This window comes from Lolium rigidum, chromosome 1 (genome assembly GCF_022539505.1).
Source record: "Lolium rigidum isolate FL_2022 chromosome 1, APGP_CSIRO_Lrig_0.1, whole genome shotgun sequence".
Taxonomy (NCBI): domain Eukaryota; kingdom Viridiplantae; phylum Streptophyta; class Magnoliopsida; order Poales; family Poaceae; genus Lolium; species Lolium rigidum.
In genome coordinates this window covers 302,165,363-302,186,967 of record NC_061508.1, presented here as the reverse complement: position 1 = coordinate 302,186,967, position 21,605 = coordinate 302,165,363, and the positions used below count along the sequence as shown (strand labels likewise).

Here is a 21,605-nt window from a genome sequence, read left to right as displayed (position 1 = left end):
TAACATCGAGAGATGAAGCATCAACATCATAATTTGTTCTAATAATAGAATCATAAGGTACCTTCATTCTCTTTCTAGGGAAGTGTTCCATACCTTTCTTGAGAGGAAATTGATATTTAATATTACCTTCCTTCATATCAATAGTAGCACCAACGGTTCGAAGAAAAGGTCTTCCCAATATAATGGGGCAAGATGCATTGCATTCAATATCCAAGACAACAAAATCAACGGGGACAAGGTTATTGTTAACCATAATATGAACATTATCAACTTTCCCCAAAGGTTTCTTTTTAGCATTATCAGCGAGATTAACATCCAAATAACAATTCTTCAATGGTGGCAAGTCAAGCATATCATAGACTTTTTAGGCATAACGAAATACTTGCACCAAGATCACATAAAGCATTACAATCAAAATCTTTGACTCTCATTTTAATGATGGGCTCCCAACCATCCTCTAGCTTTCTAGGAATAGAAGTTTCAAGTTTTAGTTTCTCTTCTCTAGCTTTTATGAGAGCATTTGTAATATGTTTTGTGAAAGCCAAATTTATAGCGCTAGCATTGGGACTCTTAGCAAGTTTTTGTAAGAACTTTATAACTTCAGAGATATGGCAATCATCAAAATCTAAATCATTACAATCTAAAGCAATGGGATTATCATCCCCAAGGTTGGAAAAAATTTCAGCGGTTTTATCACAAGCGGTTTCGGCGGTTTTAGCGGTTTCGGGTAATTTTGCGCGCTTTGCACTAGGAGTAGAAGCATTGCCAACACCAATTATTTTACCATTGATAGTAGGAGGTGCAGCAACATATGAATCATTAGCATTGCTAGTGGTGGTAATAGTCCAAACTTTAGCTACATTTTCCTTTTTAGCTAGTTTTTCATTTTCTTCTCTATCCCACCTAGCACGCAGTTCAGCCATTAATCTTATATTCTCATTAATTCTAACTTGGATGGCATTTGCTGTAGTAACAATTTTATTTTCAATATCCCTATTAGGCATAACTTTCGATTTCAAAAGATCAACATCGGAGGCAAGACTATCAACTCTAGAAACAAGAATATCAATTTTATTGAGCTTTTCCTCAACAGATTTGTTAAAGGCGGTTTGTGTACTAATAAATTCTTTAAGCATGGCTTCAAGTCCAGGGGGTGTATTCCTATTATTGTTGTAAGAATTCCCATAAGAATTAGCATAACCGTTACCATTATTATAAGGATATGGCCTATAGTTATTACTAGAATTGTTAGATAAGCATTGTTGTTGAAATTATTATTTTTAATGAAGTTTACATCAACATGTTCTTCTTGGGCAACCAATGAAGCTAATGGAACATTATTAGGATCAACATTAGTCCTATCATTCGCAAGCATAGACATAATAGCATCAACCTTATCATTCAAGGAAGAGGATTCTTCAACAGAATTTACCTTCTTACCTTGTGGAGCTCTTTCAGTGTGCCATTCAGAGTAATTAACCATCATATTATCAAGAAGCTTTGTTGCTTCACCAAGAGTGATGGACATAAAGGTACCTCCAGCAGCTGAATCCAATAAATTCCGCGAAGAAAAATTTAGTCCTGCATAGAAGGTTTGGATGATCATCCAAGTAGTCGAGTCCATGGGTTGGGCAATTTTTAACCAGAGATTTCATTCTTTCCCAAGCTTGAGCAACATGTTCATTATCCAATTGTTTAAAATTCATTATGCTACTCCTCAAAGATATAATTTTAGCGGGGGATAATATCTACCAATAAAAGCATCCTTGCATTTAGTCCATGAATCAATACTATTCTTAGGCGAGAGATAGCAACCAATCTTTAGCTCTTCCTCTTAATGAGAAAGGGAACAATTTTAATTTTATAATGTCACCATCTACATCTTTATACTTTTGCATTTCACATAGTTCAACAAAATTATTGAGATGGGCAGCAGCATCATCGGAACTAACACCGAGAAAATTGCTCTCTCATGACAAGATTAAGTAAAGCGAGGTTTAATTTCAAAGAATTCTGCTGTAGTAGCAGGTGGAGCAATAGGTGTGCATAGGAAATCATTATTATTTGTGCTAGTGAAGTCACACAACTTAGTATTTTCAGGGTTGGCCATTTTAGCAGTAGTAAATAAAGCAAACTAGATAAAGTAAATGCAAGTAAACTAATTTTTTTGTGTTTTTGATATAGCAATACAAGACGAGTAAATAAAGTAAAACTAGCAACTAATTTTTTTGTGTTTTGATATAATGCAGCAAACAAAGTAGTAAATAAAATAAAGCAAGACAAAAACAAAGTAAAGAGATTGAGAAGTGGAGACTCCCCTTGCGAGCGTGTCTTGATCTCCCGAGCAACGGCGCCGAGAAATATGCTTGATGGCGTGTAGTTGACACGTCCGTTGGGCAACCCCAAGAGGAAGGTGTGATGCGCACAGCGGCAAGTTTCCCTCGAGTAAGAAACCAAGGTTTAATCGAACCGGGAGGAGCCAAGAAGCACGTTGAAGGTTGATGGCGGCGGGATGTAGTGCGGCGCAACACCGGAGATTCCGGCGCCAACGTGGAACCTGCACAACACAACCAAAGTACTTTGCCCCAACGAAACAGTGAGGTTGTCAATCTCACCGGCTTGCTGTAACAAAGGATTAACCGTATTGTGTGGAAGATGATTGTTTGCAGAGAAAACAGTAAAAACAAGTATTGCGGCAGATTTGTATTTCGAGTATTAAAGAATGGACCGGGGTCCACGAGTTCACTAGAGGTGTCTCTCCCATAAGATAAAAGCATGTTGGGTGAACAAATTACAGTCGGGCAATTGACAAATAGAGAGGGCATAACAATGCACATACATGACATGATAAGTATAGTGAGATTTAATTGGGCATTACGACAAAGTACATAGACCGCCATCCAAGCTGCATCTATGCCTAAAAAGTCCACCTTCGAGGTTATCATCCGAACCCCCTCCGGTATTAAGTTGCAAAGCAACGAGACAATTGCATTAAGTATGGTGCGTAATGTAATCAACAACTACATCCTCGGACATAGCGCCAATGTTTTATCCCTAGTGGCAACAGCACAACACAACCTTAGAACTTTCGTCACTGTCCCAGGTGTCAATGCGAGGCATGAACCCACTATCGAGCATAAGTACTCCCTCTTGGAGTTAAAAGTAAAAACTTGGCCAGAGCCTCTACTAGAAACGGAGAGCATGCAAGATCATAAACAACACATGTGTAATAACTTGATAATTAACATGACATGGTATTCTCTATCCATCGGATCCCGACAAACACAACATATAGAATTACGGATAGATGATCTTGATCATGTTAGGCAGCTCACAAGATCCAACAATGAAGCACAATGAGGAGAAGACAACCATCTAGCTACTGCTATGGACCCATAGTCCAGGGGTGAACTACTCACTCATCACTCCGGGAGGCGACCATGGCGGTGTAGAGTCCTCCGGGAGATGAATCCCCTCTCCGGCGGGGTGCCGGAGGAGATCTCCAGAATCCCCGAGATGGGATCGGCGGCGGCGGCGTCTCGGAAGGTTTTCCGTATCGTGGTTTTTCGCATCGGGGGTTTCGCGACGGAGGCTTTAAGTAGGCGGAAGGGCGAGTCGGGGGCCGGACGAGGGGCCCACACCACAGGGCGGCGCGGGCCCCCTTGGCCGCGCCGCCATGTGGTTTGGCCACCTCGTGGCCCCACTTCGTATGTTCTTCGGTCTTCGGAAGCTCCGTGGAAAAATAGGCCCACGGGTCTTTGTTTCGTCCAATTCCGAGAATATTTCGTTACTAGGATTTACTGAAACCAAAAACAGCAGAAAACGAGAGCGGCACTTCGGCATCTTGTTAATAGGTTAGTTCCAGAAAATGCACGAATATGACATAAAGTGTGCATAAAACATGTAGGTATCATCAATAATATGGCATAGAACATAAGAAATTATCGATACGTCGGAGACGTATCACGCCCCGAGCCCGTCCCCGCCCCACAGGCGACGCTCCGGGCACGCCGGACACAACGAAAAGCGAGGCGGGCTCCCACATGTCGGCGTCTATTTCCATAAACCATTGGTTCGCGCCTTTTTTTCTCGTCGCTCCTTCCATCCCACGCCTTCCACCCCTTCGCCGCCACTGGATTTGCCGGCTGTTTCGACGTCTGATCTCTTCTGAGAGTCGGCACCGTCGTCGCGGCTGGCACTCTCACCGGTCGTTCCGCCGCCGCCGCTTCGCCAGCACGTCCCAGAACACGGCGTCAAATCCGCCCAACCTCGGCGCACACAAGGTGCTCGACGACTTGCCAGGTATGTGTGATTGTCCACTGTTTGTTGCCTCGTCTACCGTGGTGCAATTTTAACCATTGATTTTGCTTCAGACATGGATAGCGACGACGAGATGCTTGCCCTACTACTAGAGGATGAGAAAGCCTTCGACGACGACCTCCGGGAGCATTTGCTGATCATCGCGTCCCTCCAGGACATGCTTGACGCCGAGGCGGAGAAGAGGAAGAGGCCGCGCCGCGGAGGATAAAGGCCGGGGAGAAAGAAGTCGAAACCCAGGCAGAGGATGGAGGGGCATACCATGCTGCACAACGACTACTTCGCAGATGAGGCAACACCTGCCGACAATTTTCGGCGGTGGTATAGGATGAGCAAAGGTCTGTTTAGAATATCCTCCACGACGTTCGAGAGTTCGACCCCTACTTCAAGCTCAAGCACGACGCTATAGGCGTTGTCGGGTTCTCGTCGATTCAGAAGTGCACGACCGCCATGAGGATGCTTGCATACGGAGCACCTGCCGATACACATGATGACTACCTTCGCATGAGTGAGTCTACTGCCATTGAGTGCATGTACAAGTTTTCCCGAGCTGTGGTGAGAAAGTTTGGCAAATACTACTTTAGAGGGCCAACTGAGGAAGAGACTGCAAGATGCTGCCAGAGAATTCCCTGGAATGCTTGGAAGCATCAATTGCATGCACTGGTCATGGAAGAACTGCCCGTTTGCTTGTCAAAGTATTTACAAAGGGCGTCATAGATATTGCAGTGTGGTGCGCGAAGCTGTGGCAGATTATGACCTGTGGATTTGACATTCTTTTTTTGGCATGGCGGGATCACACAATGACATGAACGTGTTGCAGCAGTCTCCGGTGTTCAGCAGGCTAGTGGAAGAGCATGCTCCACCATGCAACTATGAGATCAATGGTCACCAATATACCAAAGACTATTATCTAGCTGATGGTATATATCCAACATGGGCCACTTTTGTCAAAACAATCTCGAATCCATCAGGTCAGAAGAATTCCCACTTTGCTGCGCGACAGGCGGCTTGCAGGAAGGATGTCGAGCACGCATTTGTGTGCTTCAAGCTCAATTTGTAATTGTCTGGTACCCTGCTCTAAGTTGGTCTCACGACCAAATGTGGGAGGTGATGCATGCTTGTGTGATCATGCACAACATAATCATCGAGGATGACCGCAAGAATCATGTCAGGACACATGTTGGTCCCTATGAGTGTCAGGGCCCTCTTGCGGAGGTTGATCATGAGTTGCCTGCAGATTTTATTGATGTCCTCGCCATGCACGCAGAGATCCGTGTCAGCAATGTTCACGAGCAACTTCAAACTGATCTCGTTGAGCATTTGTGGAGGATCAAAGGAGTATCAGCAAACGCCGCGGCACCTTGATCTAGCCCTATTTATTACATTTGTTTAGTTGTTTTATTGTTTGTTGTATTTTAATTTGAAAACAATCTCCGGCAAACATATTTATTTGTATGCTAAATGGTTGTGTTTTCAAAAACCTTTATTTCATGTTTGAGAGCGGCGTTTGGGGGACGCGACTGGGGAGTGACATCCTCCCAATGCGGCACGAACAAAACACGTCCTCCAAACGGTTCGATCCGGCGTCGTTTGGGGGACGGTTTGAGGAACTTGACTGGAGTGAAGATGCTATTAGTAGTTAGCAGGTTCGGTCGCAATCGCGACGCACACCCGGGGGTCCGTGTCAACATGCGCACCTTCTCACCGGATTCCCATCGATCTTGCCGCTGACTTGCCATGAATTCTTGGTCACTTTCGGCACCTGCAGAAGTATGTACGTACGTACTATCTTCATCAATCCCACCCAAACCCACACGTGCAAATTCCCCATTGTTGCCATTTTTCAGACGCGCGCATTGCAAAGTCCCACTTCCCATGCGCAAGAAATTCTCGCGGTTGTAACTTCCACGCCAGAATTCCAACCTCGTGGCGACGTAGATCCTCGTACCCCTGGAACCTGGCTGCGTGTCTGGCCGGCCGGTGCAGGTGTCGCTTCCACGACGCTTCCGCCTCGTACGAGTCGGCTGCTGCTGCTGACTTTCCAGGGCTCCGGCGACCATTCCAACGGTCAAAGGCAAGAGCTCGCCCAGTAGGCCAGTACAGTACCCTTGATCGCCATATCGATCCCTGATTCCCTGTATATAAACCCCATAACTCCACTGAAAACTATGTACCAAAATACATACTACTCACACACCAACACTACAAAGTTGCAAACGTGGTGCAGCTGCAGTTCGCTTATATTGTTCTTTACCTGCTTTCCGATCAGAATAATGGCTGGCGAGCTCAGGCCGCGACTGCCGGCGGCAGCTGCTCTTCTCATGGTGGCGTGCCTGGTTCTTGCCACCGCGGCAGCTGTGAGTGGCGCCAGACCGCTCGCTATGCCGGAGGAAGATGGCCCTGCTCGCGCGGCGGTGGAGTCGCCGGCGGGAGATGTTATCCAGACGATGGCGAGGGCGATCGAGCGCAGGTTAATGTTCGACGTCTCCCTGCTCAGCGGGATCAAGGACGCCGGGCCTAGCCCAGGCGCGGGCCATTAGCTTAAGGCGCCTTTGGGTTGCGGCAAAAACTCGGGACATCGTCATGGGATGTTGCGCGCGAGAGCCGATTTGTGTACAGGCACGCTTGCTAGAAATGGCCGTATGTAATTGATTAATTATGTTCATATTTGCTTCTTTAGTTTGTTTCCAAGAAATTAGTGCCCTCACAAATAGTTCATCTGCTCTACCAGGCGCCCTAGATTTTGAGCTTTTAAATTTCATAACTCGTAAGCATGCTAAGTACTAAGTTAGACGTCCTAACTGTATGATATGTGTACTTTTCTTTACACCTAAAGTCCTGCTTCTAAATGGGCCAAGAATATTTTTTTCTCCTTTTTCTTTGTTTTGTTCTCTCCTTCCACCCTCCCCTCCTCCATCTCTCTATGGGCTCGATCATTATCAGTGGGAGTGGCCCTCAACACGAGCCTAGGTTCTTGGAAGCCATCCTCCTACCACCGTAACTTATTTGCCGATCTCACGGAGGGGCGCTATGGATTAGGCCCATATGTCATGCCTGGCCACATCCCCATCTAGAATATGAGGTGGAACTATGTGTCCCGTATGTCGGTGGTGAGGCCATCCACGATCCGGTCTTCAATCCAAAGGCAAGAGCATGAGGGTGGAACGTACGTACGACTTCCAGTCTGGTGGCCGGTGGTCTTTTTTATAGGCGTACACTAGTGGAAAACAAGGATTTAGTCTTGGTTCATTTGGGGTTTTAGTCCCGGTTGTGCATCCGGGACTGCACAATCGGGACTAAAGGCCTCCACCTTTAGTCCTGGATCAAATATAAATCGGAACTAAAGGGTCCTCCACGTGGTGCGGTCAGGGGGCTCGTGGTGGAGGACCTTTAATCCCGGTTTGTCATACGAACCGGGATTAAAGGGTCTCTGCCGCGACAGAGAAAATGATCGTTTCTCTGCCGCGGCAGAGGTTTAGGTTGACGCAGCGTTTCTCTGTCGCGGCAGAGTTTCATGGTTTTATGTTATTCACTCAAATCTGCATGAATACATCATTCAAGTGTGGATTTTTTGTGTGAACTCGAGTGACAAAAGCTTTTAGGCATTTCATCGAGCACCTCTTGTGTGCAGAAGAAAAGAGAGCAAAGCAACATACACCTCTCTGGTGCTAAGAAGTGGAAAAAACTAAATGCGACTCACACTTGGACAGGGCAAGGTATATATATATATAGAGAGAGAGAGATGGGCCTTTAGTCCCGGTTGGTAAGGCAAACCGGAACTAAAGATGAACGGGCCGTGGCGTGGCCTGCTGCAAGACCTTTATTCCTGCTTTGTATGAAAAACCGGAACCGTTTGAACCGGAACCAAATGCAAACGAACCGGAACTAGAGGGTGGCGTCGCCCCGCGCCGGTCAAACCAAGACCAATGCCCCCTATTAGTCCCAGTTCGTTTTTAAACAGGGACTAAAACTTCCGAGAGCTTTGGACGAAAGCCATGTTTTTTACTAGTGGTAGCGACTATCATGTCAAACGTTTCGGTCTCAACGATGGTGGTAGGCTGCGTTAAAATCTTCTTGGAGACGACATCGTGGAGCTCTGGAATCTCTTAGGCTCGATCTGTTATCATCAGTGGTTGGGCAAGTTCGAAACCAGTCTGGAGGCCTTGGCGTTCTCCGCGTCCTCCTATCTTTGACACGTGATCGAGTTATCACCACTATCTGTCCTTGATGTCCGCTAGCATGATCCGCGCTTCCCGGCCTGTAGCGAGAGGGCAGCGCCACCGTCTCTGGCGACTTGCACTATTTGGATATGTTTAAGGGTAGAAATATTGGTCTTTTTTCCTTTTGATATTCTCTGCTACACACTGTTCGGATAACCTGCAAGGTACATTGACAGTCAGGTACTCAACTGCATTCTGACTTTCTAACGCGTAGGGTTGACCTTCTCGTTCTAAAATTCAAGGATCGGACAACCCTCTAGTGGCGTGCATCAATTGCTCCTTGGACAATCCTCTAGTGGCGTGCATCAATCGTTAGATCTAAATATTTCTGCAAGCACTATCTAGAGGATACTACATACGATGGCATCTACACAGTGTCGGGTTTTCTATTGCAAGTACGTGCAAGCACCAAAACATATCACTATCAGTAATTGAGGGATTTGTAGTCGCGCGCTCTGATTAATTGAAGAAGTAGTAAACAAATTGTAATTACTTATCGACTATATTCTTTAATGGGAGGCGACGTTTGTTAGCAATAATCTTTCCTAGTATTAGACTTGTGAGTATTAGTGTCGGTCCATAGCTAGCTAGTTGTGCGGGTGTTTCACAACTTGGTAGTTTGGGCCAAGTTTCACATGTCCTAGTTCTAATAGATTTGCTGCTAGGTAAGTTTGTTTAGGACTAGTAGTAGTATAATATTAGTAGGTCTCGACGTGAGATCGAGTCGATTTGGTTTCCTAGTTAAGTCCTTCGTGCGTGTACATAAGCACAAGGCTACGTGAGTATAGTTGTACCGAGAGTTGAGAAAAGAAAATAAAGAAAAGTTCAGAACGTGCGACAGGCATCTTGGCGATAAATTTTGTCTTCGCCTGTGTTCATCTAGTTTCATGTGATTGATCCGTGGGTGAATTCCAACAATTGGTATCAAAGCAAGGTCGAAGATTTGAAGCCAAGTTTGCCCCGGGGGAGGCAACCCTACTAGCGCCTCGGGTCGGGCGATCGTCGCTCAGCGAAGCGACAAGGAAGGGACGGCAAGGTGTTGTCGTCGGCAAGGTGGTGGTGGTGGATGATCTTTGATGGGAGAGGTGGTGCCGAGGTGCGGTACCGGGAGTCTCGTTAAGATCGTCGTCTGGGAGTTTCATCAAGGTCGTCTTCGAAAGTGTTGGATGAGTCAAAGAGTCAAGTGTGTGCACGTCTACAAGTGCGGTCGTCGTCGAGTCTGTGAGTCGTCGTTGTGTTCAAGTGCTTGTCTCTGTGAGGATCCATTGCAGTTGATGCATATGGAGGTTGAGGGACTGTGCGGTGAGGGATATCACCATCGGTGAAGACGCAACAAAAGGATAGCAGGTAGCCATCAGCGTGCCTCAACTAAGTCAGCTACGTGTCTCGACGAGAGGATCAATGTCAAGTGTGAAGGAGGGTGGTAAACCAGTGAAGGGGAGTCTCTTTAGTGAGGATCTGTCTCTATATGAGGCTGGAGTGGATGGTGTAGTCCACGAGGTAGTCAGCATGTATTGCGCTAGGGTGGACGGTGTGTTCCACGATTGCTAGCGTGGCTAGGTAGTCTGGATCATGTTTGAATTGGTTCGTAAATTCACCAAGGTTAAAATTGGGGAGAGCCAATTAAACTTGTCGTGGAGCGAGACCTAGAGAAAATGCAGATGTGCAACAAGTCCAGATTGGAGGAGCATGGAAGACCAAAAGTTTAGATTAGGGAGAGATTATTAGCAATAATCTTTCCTAGTAATAGATTTGTGAGTATTAGTGTCGGTCCATAGCTAACTAGTTGTGTGGGTGTTTCACAACTTGGTAGTTTGGGCTAGGTTTCACGTGTCCTAGTTGTAATAGGTTTGCTGCTAGGTGAGTTTGATTAGGACTAGTAGTAAGTACTAATACGAGTAGGTCTCGACATGAGATCGAGTCGGTTTGGTTTCCTAGTTAAGTCCTTCGTGCGTGTATATAAGCACAAGGCTACCTCGTGAGTATAGTTGTACCGCGAGTTGAGAAAAGAAAAGTTCAGAGGGTGCAACACGCATCCTTGGCGATGTTTTTTCTTCGCGTGTGTTTATCTAGTTTCATGTGATTGATCCGTGGAGAATTCCAACAATGTTCTCATCGATAGCGAGGTGTCTGTGGTGACTTCGTCAATCTCAAGACCCGTCGGATTAGATCTTCGACGTAGTCTCTCGAAGGTCCTCATTGGGGGTAGGATGTGCATCCGTGCGTTCTTAAGAGTGAGTGTGTGCGCATATGTGTGAGCGTCTTTGATTGTGCTGTGTTTCGCGAAAAAAAACTATAGTATTACGAGGATGCTATCTCTTTGGTGTACATATCTATCTATCTTTACTATTATATATTGTAGTTTGGGATGGTGCCACTTTAACATCAAACATTCCATGTGCGTCCGTCCCATTTAAAAGTGTGCGACGATTTGGAAATCAATCGCGTGTTAAGGAAGTATATTGTGGCCATAACGGTAATTTAAAGGATTGCTAAAATCACGGTAAAGCAAAACGCTGCAATTTAAAAGCCACCACGCGAAATAGAATAGTATTGTGGATTTGATGCATAATTAATGTGTAAATCTCACCCCGTGCTACCCATCTCCATGGGACACCGGCGTCCTCCCTCCTTGCTCTTCTTCGCTCGCTAGGGTTCTACCACGCGCCGCCGCCGTTCGATCGATCCCATCTCACATACAACAGTGCCGGCCACCCCCTCATGTGTAGTGCATCGCCATCCTCGCCGACGGCAGCGACAAGTTGGACTCTGACCTGCGTGTTTGGGCCTCTGGGGCGTTGTGTGCACGCGGCATGCTTAGCCACGTGATAGAGTTCTGCATGGTTGGAAGTGGTTCTTCATCGTGCTATGTGTCACACGCGACAGACGCCACAAACACCGCTGAGACCTCCATCCCCACCCAAGCCTCCTTGTGTCAGCGTAGGAGACTGGTACCAGCGGAGTACGAGTAGGGAAGAAGCGACGTTGGAGCCTTGGATGAGCCAGGGGCTTGCCATGCCCACGACCATGGAGCGCCGAAGGCGGCATGCCCAGCGTAGGAGATTGGTACCAGCGGAGTACAAGTCAGGCAGAAGCGATGTTGGAGCCTTGGATGAGCTAGGGGCTTGCCGTGTCCACGACTACGGAGATTCGAAGGCGGCATGCCCAGCCACCTGCAGAATCCATGGAATTCGTCCCTTTCAAGTTTAAAGTTCAAGAAATTTGTGGTCTGACCATATATATCTGAATTGCTGCTTCTTACATCGTCTAATTGGCGGAGTTAAAGGATTTATGATTGTTACTAAACCTTTTTCTTCTTCTCTCATTTAGCTTGTGCTTGTGCATTTTACTATATCAGATATACTTGTCTCTCCACTAGCGTAGGCAGTGGCAGCCAAGGGCATGCGATGGCCTGAAGCTGTGCGAGCCGGCCATTACCTACAGAAGGTCTGAGTTCGATGGCCTACGGTTGCTGAACCACTGCGACTCTCCCCTATACTTATTTTCATCTGTTCTTTGATATCTACTGTTTTATCTCTAGCTCTATTTAATTTCTTTTTTGTACAATGCAGGTGTTACGACGCATCGGCTGTGGGTGAATGAGTGTAGAGCGGGAGGGGTGGATGGATCTCATTCATCGTGTTGCTCCATTTACCAAGGTGAGGACCAATTCCATTCTTCTCATTTCTTTTTATCTAATTGGCGGAGTTAAAGGATTTCTGAGTGTATTGCATCTAATTATTCAAGATACATGTTTTACACAATTTTGCATTTCCAAAAATCGATTAATAATACATTTGGATAATTAGAACGAAAATATGAGATTAACTTCTGAATTATAGGCACAAATCGATATTCAAATAATAAATGTATTGGTGTGATTATTTCACTTCCAATGTTGATTCATCCCATATTGAGATATTAATACATTTGAGGAGGTAGATAGAAATCATGGTGGTAAACTTGGCAGGCATGAGAAGTCTGGTTCTTTGGCATGCAACTTTGATGAAGAACATGGCTCTCCAGTACCTCAAGTAAGATATTTTTATATTTAGTAGTGAGTGATGGGAATTTCGTTCTCCATTTACTGGTATGACACAATGTTGTGCAAAGACTCGTGTACTTGAAAATGTTAAATCAAACTTAGCTATGTACCTATCAGATACAAAGTGTCATAGAACGAAATGTCTCTTGCCTCAACTAAAAGTTGTCACTACACCAATTACTTGTCAGTTTTTTTTTTTTTTGATATTTTTAGGACAAATGTGCTCAATGAGTTAATGGTTCAACTTCAAGCAAGCTACTTCCTGTGAGGAGCTGCTGGGCTAATTTATGTCAAGTAAATAAACAATATGTTGTAGAACATAAATTATGTTTTGTTTGTCTCTTTTGGGCCACATTATGGACCTTACTTTAGGCATGGTCAGTTACGTTTTTATTTAAATATTTCTCAAGATAATCAAGAACTTATTTTGCACAAGTATCCTTACAACATATCGGATAAGTTGGTGTCATTTTATTGTACAAAAAATTGCAAGGAGATGGATCATGTCCTATGGCATACATTTGTCCGACAAAGACCAGCACAAAGAAAAAGACTTGCCAAGTTCCCTCCTGCAGGTCAAGAAACGCATTTTTCATCACCAACTTCAGAATGCGGTAAACAAATAATTAGAAGACGCGCACGGGTATTTAAACATTACATCCGGATTAATGTAATCATACTACTACAAGCTTGTTTGGGGGCTTGCAGATACTACTACAGACAGTTGACTATTTGACGGGGCAGATCCCATGCATGTTAATTTAGTGTGTGACGCTTACGCCTTTCTTCTGGAACCTAGCTTTCCGCTCCTGTGACAGCATGAGAGCGAAATGGGCGAGTTCCTCCTCATTGGTGCCTCTGTTCTTGTCAGGCACGCTCTTGCCGGTCTCGACGTCCACCCTGCACACGCTCCTCTTGAGCAGCGCCTTGCCGACGCCGACGAGCTTGTTTAGGTTCTCAGGCGTTGACACATCGACGGAGGAGGTGTCGCCCTTGAGCTCGTCGTCCTGGATGCGGAGGTACCGCTTCTCGCAGCGCAGCGCCTGGAAGAGCACGGACGCCTCGATGTCGACCAGGTCGGCGCTGGCCTGACTGAAGCTGTCAATGAGCGGCGAGGCACCGCCGTTGTAGAGCCAGCCAAGGATACCCCACTTGCCGCACGCGGCTGCGTCGTACTTCTCCTCCACCTTGGCGGAGCCGGTGCCGAGCGAGAGCACCATGAATTTGCCGTAGTCAGCCGGCTTGATGGGGAAGAAGTCCTGGTTGCCCAGTAGGATCTGCTTGCTTACGTGCGTCATCGCTAGCATCGTCTGCAGTATCCATGACAACATGTGAGTCAAACAGAGAATATCCATTGGCATCACTAAAAAGCAAAGTGGTGCATCATATCTATTATATACTAAAAGCAAAATACATATGTTAGAAATAGAGACACGAGGTTAATCCACATCATCTCAATTATTTCGATAGTTAGATTTAAATTATGTGGTTAGGATTTAATACGAGAATAATTAATACGTAACATCCTAATCAAGATCTGACACGTTTTATGGTGGAGATACATACCAAATATTGAAAGGAATTGTCGTACAGATAAGACGTGAAAAACAAACACAAAGCTGATTTTTTTAAAAAAAATATCAATCCTTTTTTGTTTGGCTCAAACACCGATCCAACTAAACTAGCTGCAGCCCTAAATGCCAAATTGACTTGGCCTTCACGCCCACCGTTGAGTGTAAAAGGCAAATCAAAGAGCAAACCTACAGACTGTGTAGCATATATGATACTATATTTTTTCTGAAAATTTAAATTCCACATAACTCCATGCACGTGCATGTGCCAAGCTAAAGACCACATCTATACATTTATTTAAAAAATAAAAAATCAAATCAAATATGTGCAAGTTAATTCTAGCTATACGTTTTATCGGGTATAATCAGTTCGCGAGAAATTGTATTGTACTTTACTAGGTAAATCACATTGTCTGGATCTGAGTATTCACCGGTAGATGTTTACTACTCTGTCTCGATCAAGTCAAAATTATTTAGACAGTTAGATCAAAATTTTGCGGTTACAATTTAAGGCATATAATCACGTAATGCAACGTAAGTCTGTTTTATTAGATAACTTGTCATGCCAACGGTAGATTTGGAACAGTCTCTGTATATTTACAACTGTTGCGACGATCGATCGGGCAGAGTCCAAATGTGTTACGATAAATGTGAAAAGCAGATCAATTGACCCGTACATGGAGTCCTACATGCAAGACACTTCAGTTAAGTAAAAAAATATCAGGATGTCAGGGGTTCGGCCAATGAACAGCTGAGATCAATACTCAAGGCATGCACAACCAGGATCTATACAACAAGCCATGCACGCCGGTACCAAAAAAGGAGAAAACAGAAGCCATGCATGCTGCATTGTTAAGGAGAAAACAGAAGCCATGCATGCTGCATTGTTCCCGCACATAGGTAACAAATGAATAATGATGTTGCTTTTCCACACGTATGATTTCTTTCTTTCTAGCGAGTCGGTAATCTTTCCGTGCAATGAGAGTGCTAGGAACCAAGGAGTATTATAAGATCGAGATAATCAATTTTTGTTTGAAGGTTTATTAGCATCGGGAATATATTCATCCAAGTAGGTCAACAACGGGTGGTTTAAAAAATATCCTTAGTCATCGTTGAGAGCAAATCGATGGTACATACATTACTCCCCACGAATTAGATGATTCAGATTTTTATAGTTCCAAGAGAATCTAGAAGCGTTTTAGTGTGTACTTCGTCCGTCTCGGTTTAACAAGCGTGCACGTACTCCAAAAAATTGCTCTGATCATTATTTTGGTCAATAACATATGAAATATATGTCAAAAAGTTATATCATTCGCAACCTTTTTTAAATACAAATCTAATGGTATAGATTTTGTACATATATAATTTATATTTCGTCGACCTACGTGCGCGCCTGTTAAACTGAGACGGAGGTATTAGATACATGTGAATTTACACAAATCCAAGACACTTATTTAAAAGGGGAGATTTATGAATATTGTGTCTATGTGTGTTGATGATAAGCTAGAAAAAATATGATCGTGGTGACGACTTTATCGCCCAAGCACGTAGTACTGTCACTTGACACAACAAATATATTTGTGCACAAATGTAGGCTTATAGATTTAAGAGTGGGCTTAGGGTAAAATAAAACATATAAAATCAATCGTAAATTAGAAGAGACACTCTAAAATTCCTGGAATCAGCATATTCTACTTTAACAATATAAGTGTAACAGATTACTAGGACCCATTTTTCATAATAATTTTATTACGGTTTTTCAAAATACTCAACCATTTAGCAACATATTCATATTAAATAAGTATCTAAATTATAACTTCGAGAATGTATGTATGTCTATAAAGTGTCATGTATACTTGAATGAAGTAAGAAGTGTAAATTTATTTAAAAAAATATTCAGGGCGATAACGATGATACCCTCGCATTTGCCAGGGCCACTGTGCTAGTTCTGCTAATAATGGGACAGAGACTGAAAACTATATAATTACTGACGACTGACCGGGTTGTTTGCGGCGACGCCTCCGTCGATAAGGTTGAAGGCCCGGGGCTTGCCATCCTTGTCCTTGGTCTCGAAGTGGTGGCCGGGGAGGTAAGTAGGCGCTGCGGACGTGCTGATACAGACGTCGGCCAGGAGAGCGTTCTTGGAGACGTCGTTCATGGCCTGTTTATACAATCATGTGAAATGTAAGCACGGTTTGGTCGATCGACATGAAAGTATCAGGTAATCGATCTACGAGCAGGATGATTTATGTATGTACGCACGTCGTATCTGGAGAAGATGGTGGGCTGGAGCAGCTTGATGTCGAAGGTGGGGATTACGATGTTCTGCAGAGCCTGGTCTACCCGCGTGTCGCCGAGCAGCTTTCTGACGACGGAGTGGAGGTACTGGCCGTCGTACTTGGGCCCCCTGATGCTCCTGAGCAAGCCGAGAGGCCCGCCGCTGACGGCAGGGAAGATCTTTGGGCAGTGCTCCAGGTAGAAGCTGTTGATGTCCTTGGCGGCGAAGAGCGGGCGGCCCTGGGCGTTAGGCGCAGTGAGCATGGCGGTGACGAGCCCTCCGGTGCTCGTCCCGGCGATCACGTCGAAGTAGTCTGCGAGCCTCGCGTCGGGCCCATCGAGCTCCTGAAGACACGCACGCGCGCCGCCCCAAACAAGTTAATAAGCATCCATTAGAGCTGTTGCGCCATGCAGTACCATAGAGGCATGCAAGAGCAGGGGAACTGAAGTAAACTAGTGTTCTCCCTCACCTGGAGCTTCTCTTCGAGAAAGGCGAGGATGGTACCGGGGATGATGCCGCGGACGCCGCCGCCGTCGATGCTGAGCACGGTGACGATGCTCCCGTAGGACGGCGGCGGGGACCTGGGCGTCATGGCCGCCGCCGACGACGCGAGGGCGAGGCGGCTGAGCGTCCGGTGCACCGGGTCCAGGGTCAGGGACCCGCTGTTGCTGAGCTCCGGGACGTGCACGGGCGACATGGCTCCTTACGTAGCTAGCTACTCCGATCTCTGCTAGTGCTACGTACTGTGCTAGACTAGACTTTGTCTGCTCCTTTCGTCGCTTCCAAGCTGCTGCGCGCTCTCCCTTTCAGTGTTTGCTTCTGTCGCTCCGTGTAGAATTGTGGCCAAGGCAGATGCGGTGTGCCCTTTATGTAGTGCTTGCACGCGGGGTTAAAGAATGGACTCGGAATTCCACACGGGTCACCTTGGACTGCAACCCTCTGGGTGCACGCACCGCCGAGGAAACAGAAGCTCCGCAAGCATGGGCGCACCACGGTTGGACGGAGTCAAAGGGTGAGCAAGTCTGCACGCCGAAGCTGACCGGCCGCCTCACCGAGCTGTAGCTGATTGAGATTACTCGACCCTTTACGATGATTGTTCTGTGGAAAATCTTGTTACTACAACGTCTGATCACGTGGCTATCTTAATTAGCCTCTCAAAGCTGAGTGACGTGCAGGGATAAGGCTCCAGTCCAGGCCACGTTTCGCTTTGAAGCTGCTTTGTTGAGGGCCCCGGATTATCAAAGAGGTTTTTGAGAAAGTTTGGGCTAAGAGTGCATGCGGTACACACTTGTTGCACTCGACCTGGTCCACTCTCCAACGTGTGGCCGGCTCCTTGAAGGCCTGGAGCCGTGAATTGGTCTGAAACAAGATCCGGAAGCTAGAATGTCACACTTGAAACAAATACGTACTCCCTCCGGTCTTTTTTAATTGACCGCTATTGAGTTGTACTAAATCCTAGTCCATTAAAAGAGACCGGAAGGAGTATGACCGATTGACCGCTATTGAGTTGGATCAGCCGGAAATACGCAAGCTCGAGAAGGATCTATGTGTTACAGCTCGCCAACGTCTATTATCGGGTGGATTGGTTACGTGAGGGTGCGCGAAACACCGCCTTCTTCCATGCGAAAGCTACCACATGCAAACGAGCAAACAAGATTAACTTATTGAGATCGACGTGATGATGGGTCTCGCTGTGAAGATCGATATGAAATAAAAGGTATGCTCCAAAAAAAATGGAGCACTTTTCTCGTCATAACCTACCTTATCTATTGATCATGTCCTTGATTCAATACCCGAAAAAGTGTCAGATGAGATGAATGCAGAATTGACCAAGGAGTATACTAATGAAGAGATTAAAGCATCCCTCTTCCAGATGCGACCGACGAAGGCTCCTGGGCCTGATGCTTTTCCCTTACTGTTCAACCAGACCCATTGGGAATTTCTACAGGCAGAAGTATGTTAGGCTATCCGATGTTTTTTACACTGGGTGTAACACCCCTGTTCTGCTAAACCTAGTTTAGGGTTTTGATTGTGCATCATTTCATCAGCATCATGATTTTCTAAGAAAATTGCACAAAAGAAATAATTTGGAAAACCCTAATGGTATGCAAATCTCCCTCTTTTAGAAAATTTGAAGTTTCAAATCAGTTCCAAAATGCAAAAGAATTTGGAAACAAAATAGAAAACAGAATTTTGAAAAAAAAGAAAGAAGAGAACCTCTCTCACCTAGTTGGGCCGCAGCCCAACTCTCCTCTCTGCCCTCCTCCCTCTGCGCAGCCCAAGAGGCCAATCCACCGCAGCCCCATCTCAGCCCACCCCGACCCCTGTGGGGTTATCCGCAAAATGCCAAGTCATCCCCTACCGCGTTCCAGAAGCAGCTCGGCGGCAGCACCGGCCGAGCTCGTGCCGCGCGTCAAGATTCGAGCCGCCGCCCCCGGCGGCCTACAAATACCTCCGTCGCCGCCGCCCGGAAGCCCTAGGCCACTTCTCCCCTTCCCCACGGTCTCCGACGCCCCCAGGAACCTAACCTAACCCACCTCCGGCCGGCCCGCCCCGCTCAAATACGCCGCCGGCGAGCCCTCCCCGGCGTCGCCGACCACTCCATCGAGCTCGTGGTGAGCTCCTCTCTCTCCCGTGCCCTCGCCTCGCTCCCCGTCGCCCTCTAGCGCCGCCGCGCGCGAGGCACTCGCCCCGGCCGCCGCCGCACGTTGTCGCCGGCGTCGCTCCGGCGACCTTTTCGGGGTGGCGACGCCACCAGATGGTCCGACACGTCGAGCCGCGCCGATTCCCCTCGCGCGCGCCCCTGCAACCCGCCCAATCGCCGGATTGAATCCCGGCCGAGCTCAATTGTGAGCTCATGGCCATGCTGACGTCAGCATGACGTCAGCATGACGCCATAAATAGTTTTTCCATTTTCTGTATATTTATTCCTGTATTTTTTAAATAGAAATAATATGACATGTGGGGTCCCCTGGTCAGAATTTTAATAATTTAAGAAATGTTTAGAAAAGAATAAAATTATGACATGTGGGTCCAACTTTATTATTATTTATATAATTTTCTGAAATTGATTTAAAATGAATTAAACTTGGGAAATTCATAAATAATTCATTTTAAATCAGAAAAATATAAAATTATATATCAAAATGATCAGAAAAACATTTCCTAATTGTTTATCCATGTTTCATACATGCTTGAACCAATTAAATGTGGAGCCTTATTAGAGAACCCTAATACACCCCTCTCATATGGCGGTGTCCGATGCCGGAACCCCTTTAATCTGATGATGCATCTAGGGTTTACTCAATTCCATTAATTTGACATATCATCATCTTTGAATGTGCATTGCATTATGCCATGTGTTGATTGTTATTCCTCTCTTTATAGTATTTGCTTCTTCGCGATCGATAGAGCACGTGCCCGAGACGATGAAGATCAACAACGACGCTGCATCAATAATGATCCATCGGCGAACAAGTCAAGCATGGGATCCTCGAAGATCCATATTGGTTTGTCGGGGACAAGGCAAGCCCTAGCCTCGGTTCATACAAGATTTTACAAATGCTTTTACTCTGGTTCCTACATATTGCACACGATTCAACCGTCTTTTATCGATAGGTAGAGTTATCCTATCTATTGCATGTTCCACCCTTGTAGCCTCAAATACCTGATCCACTGCTCCTAGCATAACTAGGTTTGGCATGTGTGCGTCGCTAGAGCCTTTATATCTTTATGCTTAGCCATGCTTAGTTTGTTACGCTACTACTCCGGTCTTCGGACTGGAGCCATACAATGAAATGAACTAGCATGACAGGTTGACGTGGTAAGTATAGAGATGATGATGATAAACATGATTAAAGGCTCGGACGAGAGGCCACATTGGGATGTGGTGGGTTGTTTCGTTTCGCCGACCCTAGGAACCGAGTTCTCGCCTCTTGAACCAAGACCGAGCGTACAACCACACGAGGCCCTATTATGGTACCCTCTCGACTCACTAACTTGCCTAGTAGATTCCATGAGTCACATAGTTTGCGCGTTACCTGGTCATATGCATTGCATTTTGCTTGGGGGTTAAAGGTACATAACGAGCAGGTAAGCGTGGTCGTGGTGGCTGGGGGTTGCGGCCTCCGGGGAAACCCACCTCGGCTACACATCGTTAAGGACCGACTTCGGGACTTGACCCGTTACGGCGGAACAATCCTTAGCGCGTGACTCATGGTCTCGGCGACAAGCAAGGTAAAGGTCGTGGTCAACCACCCTCTGCCGGCTTTCCAAGGAAGAGAGCTCAAACGTTGGCACTAAGAGTCGGTTGGCGCGTGTGGGTAAAGTTGTGCACCCCTGCAGGGTTATGAATCTTTTCGAAAAGCCGTGTCCACGGTTACGGACGACTTGGGAACGGACGTGGAGATCATAGAGAACATGAACCTAATCGTAAAACTTGGCAACCAATGTGTGCTTACGGACACCTTCTCCGGGTGTTGAGGGGGTGATCCGAGGATAGTGGTTCGAGATGATGAAGATTGGTGGATACAATATGATGATCAATAGAGATAGAGATGTCGCTCTCTTATCCCCTTTTAAAGGTTCTGAGTAGTCGAGCTTCTCTTCTTTCTTATCTTACAAAGGAAAACTGGCTTTACGCAAAAGAAGCTCTACGTAAAGCCCGCATACCCGCTTTGCTAAAAGGTTGTACTAAGTCTTGCTGAGTCCCCGTACTCAGCTTTGCATGCTTTTGTTTCGGAAGAAGTCGCTCCAACAGATGGTGGTTTCTAGTCGACATCGACGAGTAGCTTGGGGTTCCCGTGTGGCAGCCCGGAATCTATGGGTCGGGACGTCGCCGTTATGCTCCCGGCCTCTTAGGCCTTTTGCTATCTTGCTATGTCTAATAGCATAACTTTGCTTCCGTTGATTGATGTATGCCGGGTCGGTGACCTCTCGCTTGTAATACTTTGGTTCTTCGCTCATTTATGAGCTTGTATTACTTTTTGAGTCGTAGAGTCACCGTTGTGTTACCGATTCTCTCACTCGTAGTCTCTCGAGCTCTAGGTTAGGCTTATGTCGATCGAAGATCTGGTATTTGTCTAACCCCGATCCCGGGGTGCCACAGGTTTTGGTATCGGAGCAGGGACTGCCTGTAGGAAAACCCTTTCTACTGGTCGATGTTGAGTCTAGTG

At 46.0% G+C, this 21,605-nt stretch overlaps 2 protein-coding genes across 2 annotated transcripts; one reads left to right on the top strand and one right to left on the bottom strand.

Moving 5' to 3' along the window:
- Positions 1–6,590: 6,590 nt before the first annotated feature.
- On the top strand, positions 6,591–6,857 carry LOC124684027. The gene has a single exon (XM_047218436.1). The coding sequence runs from the start codon at positions 6,591–6,593 to the stop codon at positions 6,855–6,857; it is 267 nt and encodes an 88-aa protein (XP_047074392.1).
- Positions 6,858–13,056: 6,199 nt separating this feature from the next.
- Positions 13,057–17,128, bottom strand: LOC124684025 (patatin-like protein 2). The gene is made up of 4 exons (XM_047218435.1): positions 16,901–17,128; positions 16,416–16,775; positions 16,153–16,314; positions 13,057–13,892 (listed from the first exon to the last, which is right to left on the bottom strand). Exons 1-4 carry the CDS (start codon positions 17,126–17,128, stop codon positions 13,344–13,346), a joined length of 1,299 nt encoding a protein of 432 aa, XP_047074391.1. The 3' UTR covers positions 13,057–13,343.
- Positions 17,129–21,605: the final 4,477 nt, after the last annotated feature.